Source organism: Tupaia chinensis, unplaced genomic scaffold (assembly GCF_000334495.1).
Source record: "Tupaia chinensis unplaced genomic scaffold, TupChi_1.0 Scaffold000360_1, whole genome shotgun sequence".
In the NCBI taxonomy this organism is placed as follows: domain Eukaryota; kingdom Metazoa; phylum Chordata; class Mammalia; order Scandentia; family Tupaiidae; genus Tupaia; species Tupaia belangeri.
Genome location: NW_006159856.1, coordinates 2150346 through 2166852, shown reverse-complemented (window position 1 = coordinate 2166852; position 16507 = coordinate 2150346). Strand labels below are relative to the sequence as shown.

Below are 16507 nucleotides of genomic sequence, written 5' to 3'. Positions count from 1 at the left end.
TGCAGTAAATGCTTCACAAGTACTGCTACAACTTTTAGCAAGCACACCATTCTGCATCAAAGCCAATGCTGATGCCCTTGACTATATTATATATCAATAGGATACACATGAAATACGTACTAAAAAAAAACCTAGAAATTCCTTCTTCCCACCCTAGTAAAGTTCTAATACATTTTCACTAGTGCAATAGAGTAAATGATTTTGAAAAAATTCAGTATTGCAAAGTAAATAAGACATCTGCATATTTCTGCTGCCTAACTTGATAGAAATTAATTTTCATCCTAAGTGAAGATTATGTTTTAATAGTAATACATATTCCAGAAGTTTAAATGAAAACTATACCTTCTATTTAGAAAGCAAGTGAAGCACATGTGGGCACTGATCTTTAAGGACAAGAGACAGTTGGGGAAAGAGGATTGTGGTAAGGCGATATCCTGTTAATGGTACTCCTCCCTCCTCATCCCCCCATGTGTATGCATGCTCTATCATCTAAACCTGGCGACTTGCTTTCTTACTCTCCCAACCCTGTCTGGTCAAATTTAATAAATAAATAATTTAATTTAATTTAATTTAACGATACTTCTTTTTTGGGGGAGAAGTTTTTGCTATAGGGTGCCTGCACTCGCCAGAAAGACAGAGACAGAGACAGAAAGCGAGAAATCACCCCCCAGGGGGGATGGCCACGCCGCAATCCCTTCTCCTCCATTCTCCTCTCAGGATCTTGGGTACGCATGCACACACGCCTGGCGTTGAGTTTAAGCCACCGGGTCTTGGACTCATTTAAAGCCACCGGGTCTGGGACCCGAACTGCAGTTGACTACAGGGGAGTCCAGTGACGTAGCCATTACGCCATCTGTTGGTCCCTAAATGAAACTTCTTTAAAAAAAAAAAAAAAACACACACACACAAGAAAACAAAAACCATTAAGGTAAGAAGCATGGCTCCTCTTATCACTGAATTCCCTCCCAAATGCTAGTATTTATAAGAAACTGGCAAAAACAGTTTGCTTGGGAAAATATGAAGGTCCTTCCCAAGTGTAAATATATTTTCTTCTTTAAAAAAAAAAGTAAATAAAACTTAGGACCAGCAGATGGTGTAATGGATACGTTGCTGGACTCTCATGTAGTCGACTGTGGTTCGAGTGCTGGACCCGGTGGCTTAAACTCACACTGGGCACGTGTGCGTGAGTGCCTAAGATTCTGAGAGGAGAACGGAGAAGGAAATATGGCGTGGCCACCCCCCCCCGGGGTGATTTCTTGCTGTCTCTTTGTCTCTCTCTTTCTGGTGAGCGCACGCACCCTATAGCAAAAACCTCTCAAAAAACAAAACGAACAACAAATAAACAAAAAACAATTATTGAGGTGGTAGGAACGGTGGTTAAGGGTGCTGGACTTCCACACGGACGACCATGTTTCGAGTCCCAGATCTTGTGGCTTGCTTTCTCACTTTCCTTCTCCCTCTTTCTCTCTCGCTCTGTCCCTCTATGGTCAAATTTAAATAAATAAAAATTTAAAAAAACCCACACAATTATTTAATTTGCTATAGGGCATGTGTATTCACCAAAGAACGAGAAAGAAGTAGTGATAAAGCAAACCACCAGGTCTGGGACTTGAAACACAGTCGACCATGTGGGTGCCAGTGCCTTAACCACCACAACACCCGCTAGCCTAAGTGTAAATATTTTTTTCACAATATTTTTAAGAGATAAATTTACTAGTCTTATAAAAAATTTAAATAAAAATTATGGTAAAAATTTATCAGTGGGGACCAGCTGATGGTGTGATGGTTAAGGCAGCTGGATCCCACATGGCCCATTGTGTGGTTAGAGTCCCAGACTTAGTGGCTTTTAAAACAATCTGGTCAACAGTGTGTACATGATGCCCCAACATTATAAATAGCTTCTACTTCCTTTTTACCCTAGAGGCTCTGCCCCATATCCTTCACACACCGTGCTTGGAGAAGGAAACCAGATGGTAATTTAGTTCTTTGGTTCTGAGGGGCCTGTGGACACTGTGGTTCCCAGGTCACTAGCTAGCTCTGCACTGATCTCCCAGCGACTTGTACAATAAGCTTCTCCTCATACAGCTGCCAGTGTGCTTGGTACTCCCTGAGGAGTAACCAGGACGAGGTTATCATTACAGTCGTAGAGCTGACGCTCCCACTAGATCAATTTTATTCCTGAAGTACCAAAACATCAGTTATGATAATAAACAACAGTGATTACATGTGCATTGCAGCAGTTGCAAAGACAAGTTTGTGAAAACATTTCCTCGTAAACACCTTATGTATCTGAGCTAGCTGAGGTGCCTGTGCTCGGGTCTTGATAGTGTTTCACGGGTATACAGTGACATCTCAGAATTCAGAAGGAGGCTCCTCTGTGTCTTTTTGCCACTTCCATTAAAGGGGAAAGGCTCCAACATCATCAAAAGACTCTAGATTAAGGGCAAAGCTTGTGATCTTTAAGAGCCTCAGTGGGTCAATCAATAAAATCGGAGTTAATTATACTTACTACCTTATTAAATTTTTGAGACAAACCATAAAGGTGCTCACAATACCAGAAACACAGTAAATACTTTCAAAATGAATGTTATTTAGTGACCCCCAAGAAGCATAATTGGTGCTAATTATGAACACACTGTTGGCCAGATTGTATTTCTAGGTATACCGGTTTTGTTTTGGTTGCCTGTTTTTAAAAGATGACTTTTAAATTAAGTTGGTAAATAGGTAAGTAGACCCGCAGATTATAAACAACCTTCCTAAATTTTCAATTTTATTTTAAGGGAAATAAAATTAGTGGACTTCACATGATAGCATTTGTAAAAAGAACTTTTTTTCTTTTATGAAAATAGTAATACAAATTGATGATATAAAATATAGAAAAGCAAAAAAAAAATTTAGTTGCTTATTATCCTTTTACTTATCTGTACAAACAAATAAATACTTCTATAAATAGATGTAGTATAATTTACATATTCGTTAAATAGGATGTCATAGAAGAACCATTAATTACTTGGGAAAATATCCATTAAATATTATTAAATTATTCAATTTTAAAAGAAATGTTCTGTGAGATTTCATTTATAAAACAGTTCTTGGGGCCAGCAGGTGGCATGGTGCTTACGGGCACTGGACACCTATATGGCCAACTGCAGTTAGAGTCCCAGACCAGGTGGCTTGAAAAACATGCTGGTCACATGTGTGTACATGTGCCCCAAATACCAAGAGGAGAATAAGGGAGAAGAAATTGCGATGTGGCCATCCCACTGGTGGCATGTGTGTGTATGTACTCTCTAGTGAGCATATGTACCCTGTAGCAAAAATTATGAAAAAGTTTTAAAAAATGTAACAGCGACATATTTTTTTTTTTCAAAACTGAAAAATGACTTTAATCCTTGACCCATATGTTAAAAGGGAATCCCTTCTGAGTCGGTAGCTCCTGGAGGGCTGTGATGGTGTCATAAGTCAGTGTCTGCAGGGGGACATGAAGCTGCACCAGAGGGAAAATTGACCCTATTATAATACTTACTGGCACACTCACTAGCACACACAGGCCAACTGATGTTCTCTAGTAGATGACAGACTCTGCACACTGATCTACATTGGGACACATCAAGAGGAAGTAATAAACAGGTAAGGACACCCACATTGGGCAGAGACACAGTAGAATGGCTTCCTTAGTGCAGGCCTACAGGGAGAACCTGCCACAGGACAAAGACTACAAATGAAATACTGTCTTCAACAATCATCAAAAGTCAATGAGCCTCAATACAGATCTATGGACGGTCTTGTAAAGTGAGGTGCTAAGCAGAGAGTACTGGGTAGGAGTCACATGAGACTGGGCATGACACTGGCTTCTAAGATTCAGCTGGGCCAACAGTGAGCCTGAAGTCTGGATCCAGAATGCGTGCAAAGTCAGAGGGCAAAAGCCTGGGGTAGAGAGTACCTCTGAACAAGTCTGAGAGACCTTCAGTAAATCCTAATGGTAATGGGAGGTTAGGTAGGGTCTTAGACCAGCAGTTGGTGCTCCCTAACAATAGAACACTCCTGCATGGAGAACATACCCATGTTCTCCCACTCCAGTGGGACTTGGCAAGCTCAGATATTCTGGGGCACAGAATAGGATTCTCTTCCAAAGCCTTCCACTACCTGATATGTCAGTCCAGATCTAAGATTGTGAAGTATAAACAGAGGTCTCATCATTAATCCACTTAGTAGAACAATCACAACTATTTCAGAATGACAAATAACTAGCTGAAGCAGTAAGACAAATGATTCAACCCCTATTGTCCTCTTATGTGTGTTTTTGCCTAACCACACTGTGACAGGGACCTTACCTTTCCTTAAAGCAACTATCCTATCAGAATGCTCATGACTTTTACAAGTTTCTTACTGCACGCAGCCAAGATCTGCCTGCTTTAGATCTGGCTCTTGGAGCCTGACAAAGTTATGGAACTGAAACCAGGGAGAACTGCTCCAGAGAAATTAGGGGGTAGGGAAATCACAGAGCTTATCTTTTCCCATCACTTTCAAAGTTAATATGAAGTAAAGAAAAAAATTCCTCACTTACTAGCATATAGTCTTTTCCTTAGAGAGGTTTTTGCTCTAGGGTGCGTGCGCTCGCCAGACAGACAGAAACAGAGACTGAAAGCAAGAAATTATCCCCCAGGGGCGATGGCCACACTGTAATCCCTTCTCCTCTGTTCTCCTCTCGGGATCTTGGGCACGCAAGCACACGCACCCAGCCTGAGTTTTAAGCCACTGGGTCTGGGATGCGAACCGCGATCGACTACATGGGAGTCCAGCAACATAGCTATTATGCTAATTGATGGTCCCAACTAGCATATAATCTTTGAGTGTCTGTTCACTAGACTAGACTAAAGGTCAAATCTCACAGCCTCGTCACTGGGCCAAACAGACATTTGCTTTCTGACATCATATCCACTGGTGAGGTGCGAAATGCCCAAGATGTCCACCTTCTATGTAAGTGCCACGTGCTGGTCCTCACCTGGAACAGCTAATGGGATAAGAGGAGCAATGTAGGGCTGCTCAGAGCTGTGTCCAGAGATTTGCTGTGCCAAGGCCCTGCTCCTACCTTTTCTTCTTCTTCTTCTTTTTTTTTTTTAAATTGCCAGAGGGTAAAGTGAAACCAATAGGACATAGTTACAATGCAATCCCTTTTCCTCCATTTTTCCCTTCTATCAGGATTTTGGGCATGCATACACATCTGCCCAGTATGTTTCTCAGGTCACTGGAACCTGAATTCAAACCACAGTCAGCCAGGTGAGATCTGGTTCCTAACACACAGTATCTAACCACTGCACAACAGGGCTGGTCCTCCCATTCTTATATCAAACTCATTTCTTCTTCCAGACTCTGAAAGTCTACATGAGCCCTACTTCCATGTTCTCTACAATATGGTTCTTTCCTCCTCTGCTTCTTTGGGAAAGAAGGTTCTCACAGAGAGCTGGAGAGTCTGCTCACTCCAAGAAACGAATACTTGTGTGAGATTCATTAATAAACCCAAGGAACAGAAGGGGAAATGGTTTCCTAAGAATACAAAGTGAGGTTTAAGCCACCAAAGGCAGATGGGGAGCTCTCAAAATATCATGGGCAGTTACTAAGCTCTCAAGCCAGTCATCCTGTAAGCCAAACCTTATACTTGGAGACCAGCTGTGTGCAGTGCCCCAAGCCCTCCCCTCAACATATTGAGCCCACCACTTGCCTTTCTCTGCTTATGCCTTGCTCGCTTGGCTGCTCGGGTGCTGCTCACTGGTTTGGTCTCTGAGCTGTTTATAAACTGTAACAAATCCTCTACTCTTCGATGGTCAACGACACTTTCCCTTTCTGAGATCTGATCCATTTTTTTAGGTTGTTCTTCTTTCCTCTTGGTCAGTCGTAATCGAAGCTTTTCCCTCATTTCAGCATAATTTCTACTTGTTGGTGCAGCTGGAGGCTAAGAGAAATAAGAACACGAGTAAATTAAGCTTTGAGATTTTTCTTTTAAGAGGTTTTCGCTATAGGACGCGTGTGCTCGCCAGAAAGAGACAGAGATAGAAAATGAGAAATCACCTCCCAGGGGGGATGGCCATGCCACAATCCCTTCTCCTCCATCCTCCTCTTGGGATCCTCAGCACGCACGCACACATGCCCAGCGTGAGTTTAAGCCACCAGGTCCGGGACTTGAACTGCAGTCGACTACATGGGAGTTCGGCAACATAGCCATTATGCTAACTGCTGGTCCCGAGTTTTGTTTTGTTTTGTTTTTAAAAGAGATTTTTTGCTATAGGGCATGTATGCTCACCAGAGAGAAAGAGAGAAATCATCTCCCCTCCGTGGGGAGGCGGGGGGGTGTGTTATAATCCCTTCTCCTCCATTTTCCTCTTGGAATCTTGGGTATGCATGCACATAGCCCAGAGTGAGTTTTAAGCCCCAGGTCAGTGACTGGAACCACGATCGACTATGTGGGAGTCCAGCAATGTAACCATTACACCATTTGCTGGTCCCTAAGCTTCATTTTTTTTTTTTTTAATTATTTGGTACAGGATATGTGTGCGCACCAGAGATAGAGAGACAGAGAGAGAGAGAGAGAAAGAAAGTGAGAAAATACACCCAAGTGGGGATGGTTATACCACAATCCCTCCTCCTCTTTGAGATTTTGGGTGCATGCACACACACACACACACACACACACACACACACGCCTGTGTACAGGCTGGCAGGTCTGGGACTTGAATTGCTTTTGGCCATGTGGGATGCAGCTGCCTTAACTACCATGTAACTGGCTGGCTCAAGCTTCAATTTTGACTGTAACAAATTTCAACGTCCATCTCTAAAATTACCTCTTTTTTATTACTCAAGTAATACATGTTCACTATGAAAAGTAAAGAAATTAAGATAAACAAATCACAAGGGAAAAAATAACCTCTGACCAGCTGCCCAAAAGCTGTATTTTACCCCTCTCTAGTTATATATGCATTAGAAATCTGGTAAAGTCTGTACAACTGTGTGCACAGATTTTTTAAAATAAGAAAAAAATTATACATATGAATCAATCTACTTTTCATTTAATGTAGTATGATTAACTTTTCATGTCAATTAATGTGTCTGCAGTATTTTTCCATTCATTTGTAGGTTTTCTTTTAGTATCAAAATGAAAAGAAAAAATTGACCTTGATCCTACTGCCAAATTTCTTACTATTAAAAATGTGCTCATTGGGGGACCAGCAGATGGCATAACGGTTACGTTGCTTGACTTCCATGTAGTCGACCATGGTTTGAGTCCCAGACATAGTGGCTTAAAACTCACACCAGGTGTGTGTGTTTGCCTAAGACCCCGAGAGGAGAATGGAGGAGAAGGGATTGTGATATGGCCATCTCTCCAGTGAGTGAATTCTTACTTTCTGTCTCTCTGTTTCTTTCTGTCTCTCTGGTGAGTGCACACACCACATAGCAAAACTCTCTAGAGAAAGAAAGAAAGAAAGAAAACACACACTGGGGCCAGCAGATGGTGTAGTGGTCACACTGCTGAACTCCCACATGGCCAACTGTGGTTTGAGTCCAGACCTTCTGGCTTGAAATTCACACCGAGCACACGTGCAGGTGTGCCCAAGATCCAGAGAGGAGAGTGAAGAAAGGGCTGCAGTGTGCCCATCCCCCCTGGGGGGGGTGATCTGTCTGTCACTTTCCCTCTCATTGTCTTAGTCTGTCTCTCTGGCCAAGTGTACACACCTTAAGGCAAAAACCTTTAAAAAACTCAAACCACATATATGTATATTACTGCTGTAACTGACTACACTGTATTCCACTAAGTACATATATACCATAATTAACAACTTCCTACTGCTGAGTACTTAGCACTGTCCCTTTACTTTACTGACTTTTTAAAAAAATCACAACCTAATATAAAAATGCAGTAAATGAAATCTTTATTGCTAAATCCTTCAGCACATTTTTCTCATTATTTCTTTAGGATAAGAACCTTGAAGTGGAATCAACTTAGAAGTGGGATTGCTCGGGCTGGTGGGTAGTGTGCCGGTTAAGAGTGATGGGCTCCGGGGTCAGCAGTTAGCATAATGGCTATGTTGCTGGACTTCCCATGTAGTCAACTGAGGTTCGAGTCTCGGACCCAGTGGCTTAAACTCACGCCAGGTGCATGCATGCTCAAGATCCTGGGAGGAGAATGGAGGAGAAGGGATTGCAGTGTGGCCATCCCTCCTTGAGGGGGATTTTTCGCTTTCTGTCTCTCTGTTTGTCTCTGTCTTTCTGGCAAGTGCACACGCCCTATAGCAAAAACTTCTCCAAAAAAAAAAAAAGTGATGGACTCCCACACAGACAACCGCAGTTTGAGTCCTGGACCTGACAGCTTGCTTTCTCACGTCTTACTCCCAACCCCCACCCTCTCTTGTGTGTGCTCGCTCGCTCTATCCCTCTCTGGTCAAATTAAAAATAAATACATAAAGGTAAATAAAATACATCTAAAAAAAAGTGGAATAATTGCTATTTCAGGTCACATTTTGATGTTAAGTTGCTATAAATAATACTTTACATGTAATGTAACTTTACCTTGAATTCAACCTCACATACAAATCTTAAAAAAGAGCTTGTGTGTTGCATAATTCTATATCAGGGCATGCTGATTTCACACACTTACCCCACCATGCCCAAAGAACTCGCAGTAGCAGCAGTCACAGTACTTGCCCTCCTTCTGGTTGGTGGAGGTTGAGGTGCTGGAGCTATGCTCAGAGCAACTGTCCTCATCCACACTCTCGTCCCCATCATCCTGTTGTGGGTCATAGACACCGTTCTCACAGCGGTGTCCTTCACAGTCAGGATCACTGCAAAACCGCACACAGACTCATTAGTACATAGCCTCATTCCGGGAGGCACTGACCAGGCACTATTTTTCACAATAAATTGCTATTCTGCCCATCTCACAGATGACAGTACAGAGGGTGGAATGTCACAGGATCATATGTAAATGAAAAACAAATCTGGTGATAGGGTCAAGTAGCTCAGCCAGGAGGCACAGCAAGCATGTGTGCGTGCAGCCAGTCACTCACAGTGCTAATAAACTGCCACTGAAGAGGAGCACATACAGTCTCTGCAATGTCTGCTGTGACTGTCCCTACCAACACCTCTTCCACACTAACGAGGAAGGGAAGGAATAAGGGATGGCTTCAAATGACCAAGTTCAGGAGTAGAAAAGAAAAAACTTAAAGTTTATTTTATTTCTTTCCATGAGAGAGTGCATGTGTAGGAGAGAGAGAAAGAGGAAGGAAGGGGGATGCACCCTGGACAGGGTCTCATCACACTCCTATCTCCTTCTCACAGCACTCCCATTATGTTGTTTCAGTCTGAGGATCTGAATTTGTGGTTGGCTGGCCATGTGGCTTCCAGCACTGTAGAGGAGCAAGCTACCAACTGTGCTAGCATAGCTAGCAAAAAAATGGGCTTTAAAAAAAGCCCAAAAAATGGGCTTTAAAAAAAAAGAAGAAAAAAAAGCTGATGAGTATTGGTTGTATTGTGCTTTGCTATACATATCTTATATATTTTCTTCTACAATATCCAGTTAGTAACAAATACAACACAAAAAAACAAACAAGGCATACCCCCCAATGTTGCCAGTGGTTAGGGGAATATTGGGCCACTGATCTATGGTGGTCCATGGCCTCTACTCTTCCCTCTACAGATCTAGAGGCTAAGAGCCCCCTGCTCTACCCATGACCTCTGCTGGAGATGCCCCAACATTCCCTCTAGAGTTTAGTGGACTTTTCAACTGCATGGCCCCAGGGGAGAGCTTCTGGAGCTGTGCTAGTGTCGTACAAACACCTGTTTTTCTAAGCATTCCTAACTTTTCCCACCAAGACCTGGGCTTCTGAAGTTCACCTGCAGACACTTGGAGGGGCACTAATGGAGCCATCTGTGGTAGGGGGTGGGGGTGCCACAGGGGCAGGACAGAAGCTCTTGCGTGTGTCCACAAACCCAGGAGCTGTGGTTGCAGTTTTAGGGAATGACGGGGCTGCAAGGTTTGCAAGGTGAGGCGTGGAAGCTGGTGAAAGCGCGGCAGGAGAGAGGGCTGGCAATGGGGCCAAGCCCGTGGGGCTGCTCCTCGGGGCAGATGGTGCCGAGTGTCTGTGATCCTCCTTGTTGATGCCATGAAAGACGTCACCTGCAATTAGAGATGTGAGAGTCACTGCCAACTGCTGAAAACAGACATCTGTGTTTCCCTTAACTGTATTACTTCATCAATTATTCATTTTGAAAATGTTCCTATCTATAGAAAATTTGAAGGGATAGTACAAAAATATCTAATTTATCCTTTACCTTAATTCATCACAATTTAATATTTTGTCATATTTAAATGCATACTTTTTTGGGAGGTGCTTAACATTTGGAAGTTGCACTTAACCCTAAATACTTCTGCTCAAACTCCTGAGAACACAGACACTTTGCCATATAATCACAATACCATTACCGCACCAAAAGACAGTTAACAGTGACACAATATTTCTATCTAATGTACAATTTGTACTCAACTTCCCATTTTTCTTCACATGTACTATATTTATAGCTTCCCCCTCAAACTAGCCTTTTCTAAAGTTTTTTTCTTGTCACAAGACTGGCATTTTTTAAAAGAGGCCAGCTACCTGCTAATGTGGGTGTATCTCATTAGACTAAATGAAATGTTCTGGGCACAAATCCTGCAAAGGTTATGTTGGATCCTTTAAAACTCATGGCAACAGGAAGCACTTAATATCTGTCTGTTCCATGATAGTATATATGCAGCTGTCTGCCATTTCCCTCCAGAGTGAAGTGCCCACCATACCATTGTAATCTATCGATCCCCTGGGGTGGCTGCTTTGGAATACTGGTCATATCACATCCCACAAGCTGGTGTCCAAGGCTCTCAGCATCCACAGATGAGCATAGCTGCTATTACACTGCTGGCTACAGACTAGTGCCCTTCTACTTCTATCCCTGCCACACATTTAGTAGTAGTGCACTTCCATAAGGCCTTTCCCCTACTTCCTTGTTTGAGCATCTCTATGCATCCTTGACTTTGTGAGCTATGATCCATTTTATTATTCTTCCTGATATTCAAATTGTCCCAACTTGGCTAGTGAGGCAACTTGGAACCAGCTCCCATGTCCCTTTGACATTTGTCATTGACTTCTGATCACTTCTTGGCTTTCAGGTCTCCTTCTCACTGGAGAAGTGGATCAACCTGAGTGACAGCAGGACTACAGCCCAGGCTGGGTGACAGGCAATCCTGCCAGCTCAAGTATGCTCTTTTCTGTTCACCATTTTCCTAAAGCAGCTTCTGAGAAATCCTGTCTTGTGCTCGACCTCAGTGACTGTTCCTATCACAGAAAGATGCGTATGGAGACTAAAGGCAATTAACAGTGCAGTGATGCCTTGGAGAAATTTAGTATGGCAGCTATAATTATAATCAGAATCTCAGAGGTCATGCTCTTTGGGAATGAGCATTTTCTGGCATTAACTACATTTATACCTCTAGCTAGTGTAAGTATAACACAATTACAAAGACAATAAGGGAAGTAATAGAATAAGCTAGGCTGTTCTTGAAGATCCCTACAGGTTAATAGGCCTTACCTATTGAAGGAGGTCTCTTGGATGATACTTTGAACTGGCTGTTGCTTGACTGCACCGTGGTAGCTGTGCATGACACAGAGGACGTGGCTGATGAGGTGGCCATGACAACTTTGTTCGCTTCCATGAAAGCATCTTGGAAATTATACAAACATTTCTTTTTTGCAGCATTTTTCTTCTCTTTACTATCCAAAACTGCAGGCGTCTCATTGCTAGATGGAGGTGGAAGGGCTTCAGGTCTTGTTTCTGCAAGTGCTGGCCCTAATATATCACTCCCTTCAGAGAAGAATGGGAAAGGTGAGGTCCCTAAAAATATGATACTTAGCTAAAACCTAATGGATGTGCTAATAACTGAATAGTTAATACCAGGGTTTCTACTGATTCCGCTGGGATGATGCCAGTCAATTAGTTTATAATCTAAGGAAAAACATTTATTGAGCACCTACTACATGCCAATTCCTGTGCTAGGTCCTTTCTAGTTTTTTAATGTCTTAAACTACTTTCCAATTAGTTTGTACTGTTATTCCCATTCCTAAAGATGAAGAAACTGAGGCTCAGGCTAAGCAACTTGTCCAAGGGCACACAGCTAGAAATCTTTGCTAAGCACAGATCTGGATGTCAAGTCTAGCTTGCTGTTCTGAGCATACTCAGGGGTAGGCTGTGGGCTACCAGGAGCTCTAGCTACATGAAGACAGAGATGAGGCCTAAGTTCTGGCTCTACTTCAGGTGTCCCCTAGCCCTACAACTGAAGTTACAGCTAAACTTCAGTAGCCGAGGCAGCTGGGGAGGAAGGAGTTTATTAGATTCCATGTAGGGTTAATACAGAAATGAGAGGGAAGGTGTATATGTCACAGCATTCAGGTTGACTGTGCCATTGTCTTCCTGAGTCCTATGCACTGGGCTGAGGGCTGGATGTCAGTACTGTTTGAGAACCAAAGGTTGTACTCCAAACCCTGGAGACAGACCTTTAGCAGTGCCAGGGAGGCGCCGATATGGCTCACTGAGCTAAGCAGCAGCCACAAGGGCATAGCCTTGGATCTGCTCAGTAAATGCAGTAGGACTGACTGGTAGCAGATGTAAAACAATGGAATAGGATAATAGGCTCCCACAGGGCTACCCACTGGAGAGAGAGGTGAGGGAGCAGCAGCTGGGCACAGCTACACCAGGGCTTCTATGGAGACTATAACAGAGATGTCAGTCTACGCAGCTCAGATTATTTTAAAATTTTAAGAAAAAAATATTTTTCATTTATTTATTTATCTATTTACTTACTGTGATTTTTGGGTTGCCAGGTCTGGGACTAGAACCACAGTTGGCCATGTGGGAGTCCAGTGCCTCAACCACCACACCACCTGCCAGCCCCAAAACTTTAAGAAAGTTTTAACAAATTCCTTACCAGAAATTGTATCTGGCAAGAAAGTGCCAGTATTCCAGTTCTTATCATTCATCACTTCTGATCCCCAAAGACTTATAAATTTAGAACTATTCCACTCTGGAGTATTCCCAAAACAGCTTGGATAAATATGGTCTTGAAGAGATGCATTGAATACCTGATGCTTATTTGTATGATTCTGAACAGGTGCTGGTGGTAAAGCCTACAAAAAAAAATTGTCTAATCACATATCAAAATTAATATTCTGTTTACCTAAACAGTTAAACTATAAACTGACAGTCATGACTGAGCACCCTGTGGGATATGTCACCACGGCTGGTGTCTACACTGGAACACTCCTCACAAAGCACTCACTTGGCTTACTTTCACGACTTTATGTGGTAGGTCAAACTTTAACCAGATGTAGATTTCAAAAGCAGCTGATGTTTCGAGGAATGTATCTGGACAATTCAGAAACTTAACATTCCTAACTAGTCACATTTTCAATTTGGTTTGTATGTAGCATAAGATCTGTTGCTATGGCTTATTCTTACCTGACATTTTAATGACCACTACCACAAGTCAACTGTGGAATAACTGGTGAAAATGTTAAAACCTTTACACTGATCTCTTATACATGGGCAAAGTATAGCATAAGTCTGAAGGACTGAGGGGTCTTATGTTGTGTGAAGCCAAAGAAGCTCTTTTTTTTTTGTAGAGGTTTTTTTTTTCCCCCGCTATATGGCGCGTGCGCTCGCCAGACAGACAGAGACAGACAGAGAGACAGAAAGTGAGAAATCACCCCCCAGGGGGGATGGTCATGCCGCAATCCCTTCTCCTCCATTCTACTCTCGGGATCTTGGGCACGCACGCACACGCGGCTGGTGTGAGTTTTAAGCCACCGGGTCCCAGATGCGAACCGCGGTCGACTACGTGGGAGTCCAGCGACATAGCCATTACGCTAACTGCTGGTTCCCTAGCCCAAGAAGCTCTTAAAGGAGCCACCTAATAAACAAGCCCTGTCCTAGGACCTGTGGGGCAGATTCTTGTTGAAGACATTGAAGGGCAGGTAAGCCTGCATCCACATAATTGAGTGATTAGCAATCTGGCTGCTCCCTGCACACAGCTGAGTATCCTTGAGCCCTCCCTCCCCTTGGCCCACATCCAGACATACTGACCCCTAAATTGCTCTGGAGCATGCCTGGTTCTCACAGCCCAGCTGCTATGACAACCTATGAAACTGCCTTTAGGCCTGTTTCTTCAGAGTAGTCAGAGTGATCTTTTTATTAATATAAATAAGAGCATGTCACTCTCACCTGCCAAGAATGCAGCAATGGTTTCCCACTGTTCTTTTTTTTTTTTTTTGGAGAGGTTTTTTCACTATAGGGTGTGTGCGCTTGCCAAACAGACAGATAGAGACATAGAGAGAGAAAGCGAGAAATCACCCCCCAGGGGGGATGGCCACGCCACAACCCCTTCTCCTCCATTCTCCTCTCGGGATCTTGGGCACACACGCACACGCCCCCGGCGTGAGTTTTAAGTCACCGGGTCCAGGACGCGAACCGCGGTCGACTACGTGGGAGTCCAGCAACATAGTCATTATGCTAACTGCTGGTTCCCCCCACTGTTTTTAATATAAAATCTTAAGTGAGGCTCTAAGGAATGTGGCCTACCTCCTTCTATCCTCCCTGTTGTCCAAACCCCTTCCCTTGGTCTGTAAGCTCCTTAACCCTGAATGCTATACATATGGTGTCCACATTCTAGAATGTCTGAATCTCAGTTTGCTACCTTGCTCACCTGCACTCATTCTTCAGGCCTCAGCATATATGTCACTTGGTATGAGAAGCCATCATCACCCAACACTGAACACCCAAAACCAAGGTGAGCCTCCTATTGAACACACTAAAATCCAGAATTTTCCCTCTTAACATTTAATACAGTTATAAAAAGACTCACTTGCAGCCTCTGAGTTTAATGACTGCCCTCTGCTCAATTATGTATATTTCATGTGAGGACTGGACATCTGGTCCTGGGCCTGCTACCCTGGCCCTTGTCAATGTTGGGTACACAGTTTTCCCTCAGTAGGATTTCTTGACTACTAGAATGAATGAGTATCCTGGTACAGGACTTGCCCTAAAGAAGCTACTGTCTGGTGGGGAAGCATGCCTAGTCATCATGTCCCTTGGGATGATGAAATGAGTAGTCAACTTTGTAAACTCAAGTGGGAGGATTTTAGGAGGATTCCCAAAAGCTGGCGAATGTTTGATAGAACACTGAGGGCTCAGCTGGGAGGAAGGGTAGGTAAACGGAGCACAAGGAAAGGCCCTGGATGTGGAGAAGAGTGTCACACTCCAACAGGCTCTAGGTTAAATAAGAGCAGTGGCTAAAACAGAAATGACTTTGTAAGACTTTGTCCGGAAGGGGTTAGGAGCCACAGAGGTTTTAAGCAACAATGTGACATGACTTGCTACGTTTATTGTAAATATTGGTGGATGAACCAGAGAGGGAAGGATGATACTGAAGGAGTGAGTTAGGGGATGAGAGATGGTGAGGTGATAATGAAGATCTTAAAAGGAGGAGTTGTCAAGACAACAGCTGTGACTGATGTCTATCTCAGGGACTGTCATTCCTGGCTCCATCCCAAGAAGTGGTCAGATGACAGAGCTGGGAGTGAACTCTGACCCCAGGTCTGTGTTTAGGCATTGCAGTCTGATGGGTTCAGATGCCAGCTCTCCCTTTTCATAGCTGTGTGACTTCAGGCAAATCACTCAATCTTTTTATTTTATTATTTTTTTTGAGAGGTTTTTGCCATAGGGTGCGTGCGCTCGCCAGACAGACAGAGACAGAGAGACAGAAAGCGAGAAATCACCTCCCAGGGGGGATGGCCACGCCGCAATCCCTTCTCCTCTAGTCTCCTCTCGGGATCTTGGGCATGCACGCACATGCACCCGGCGTGAGTTTAAGCCACCGAGTCCGGGTCTCGAACTGCGGTCGACTACATGGGAGTCCAGTGACATAGCCATTATGCTAACTGCTGCCCCCCTCCCTTTTTTATAAGAGGTTTTTGCTATAGGGCACGTGCACTCGCCAGACAGAGAGAGAGAAACAGAGAGATAGAAAACGAGGAATCATACCGCCCCCCCAGGAGGGATGGCCACGCCGCAATCCCTTCTCCTCCATTCTCCTCTCAGGATCTTGGGTATGCATGCACATGCACCCGGTGTGAGTTTAAGCCAACGGGTCCAGTACGCAAACCGCAGTCAATTACATGGGAGTCCAGCGACATAGCCATTACGCTAACTGCTGGTCCCAATCTTTTTGTGCTTTAGTTTTCTCATCTGTAATCTGGAAATACCTACCTCCAAGGATTGTCATAAGAATCCAGCACACTGCTTGGCCCACAGTAAACATTCAGTGAGTGTAAAAATAGATTATAATAATTTCCTAAGACTATGTTCCCTGGACACCAACCAACCAATCAACCTATGAAAGCCTACCAATTACTCCATACAGTGCTTGAAAGCA

The 16507-nt window shown here is 43.6% G+C and overlaps 1 protein-coding gene across 2 annotated transcripts in view; it reads right to left on the bottom strand.

Moving 5' to 3' along the window:
- Positions 1 to 16507, bottom strand: part of FAM193A (family with sequence similarity 193 member A) — a 157162-nt gene that overhangs the window by 30725 nt on the left and 109930 nt on the right. For both annotated transcript variants that reach the window (XM_006152917.2, XM_006152918.2), the window contains exons 13-17: positions 13007 to 13205; positions 11614 to 11886; positions 9886 to 10168; positions 8651 to 8834; positions 5723 to 5953 (exon numbers count right to left, since the gene is read on the bottom strand). In XM_006152917.2, coding sequence (XP_006152979.1) covers positions 5723 to 5953; positions 8651 to 8834; positions 9886 to 10168; positions 11614 to 11886; positions 13007 to 13205 — 1170 coding nt within the window. The remainder of the gene's footprint in view (positions 1 to 5722; positions 5954 to 8650; positions 8835 to 9885; positions 10169 to 11613; positions 11887 to 13006; positions 13206 to 16507) is intronic.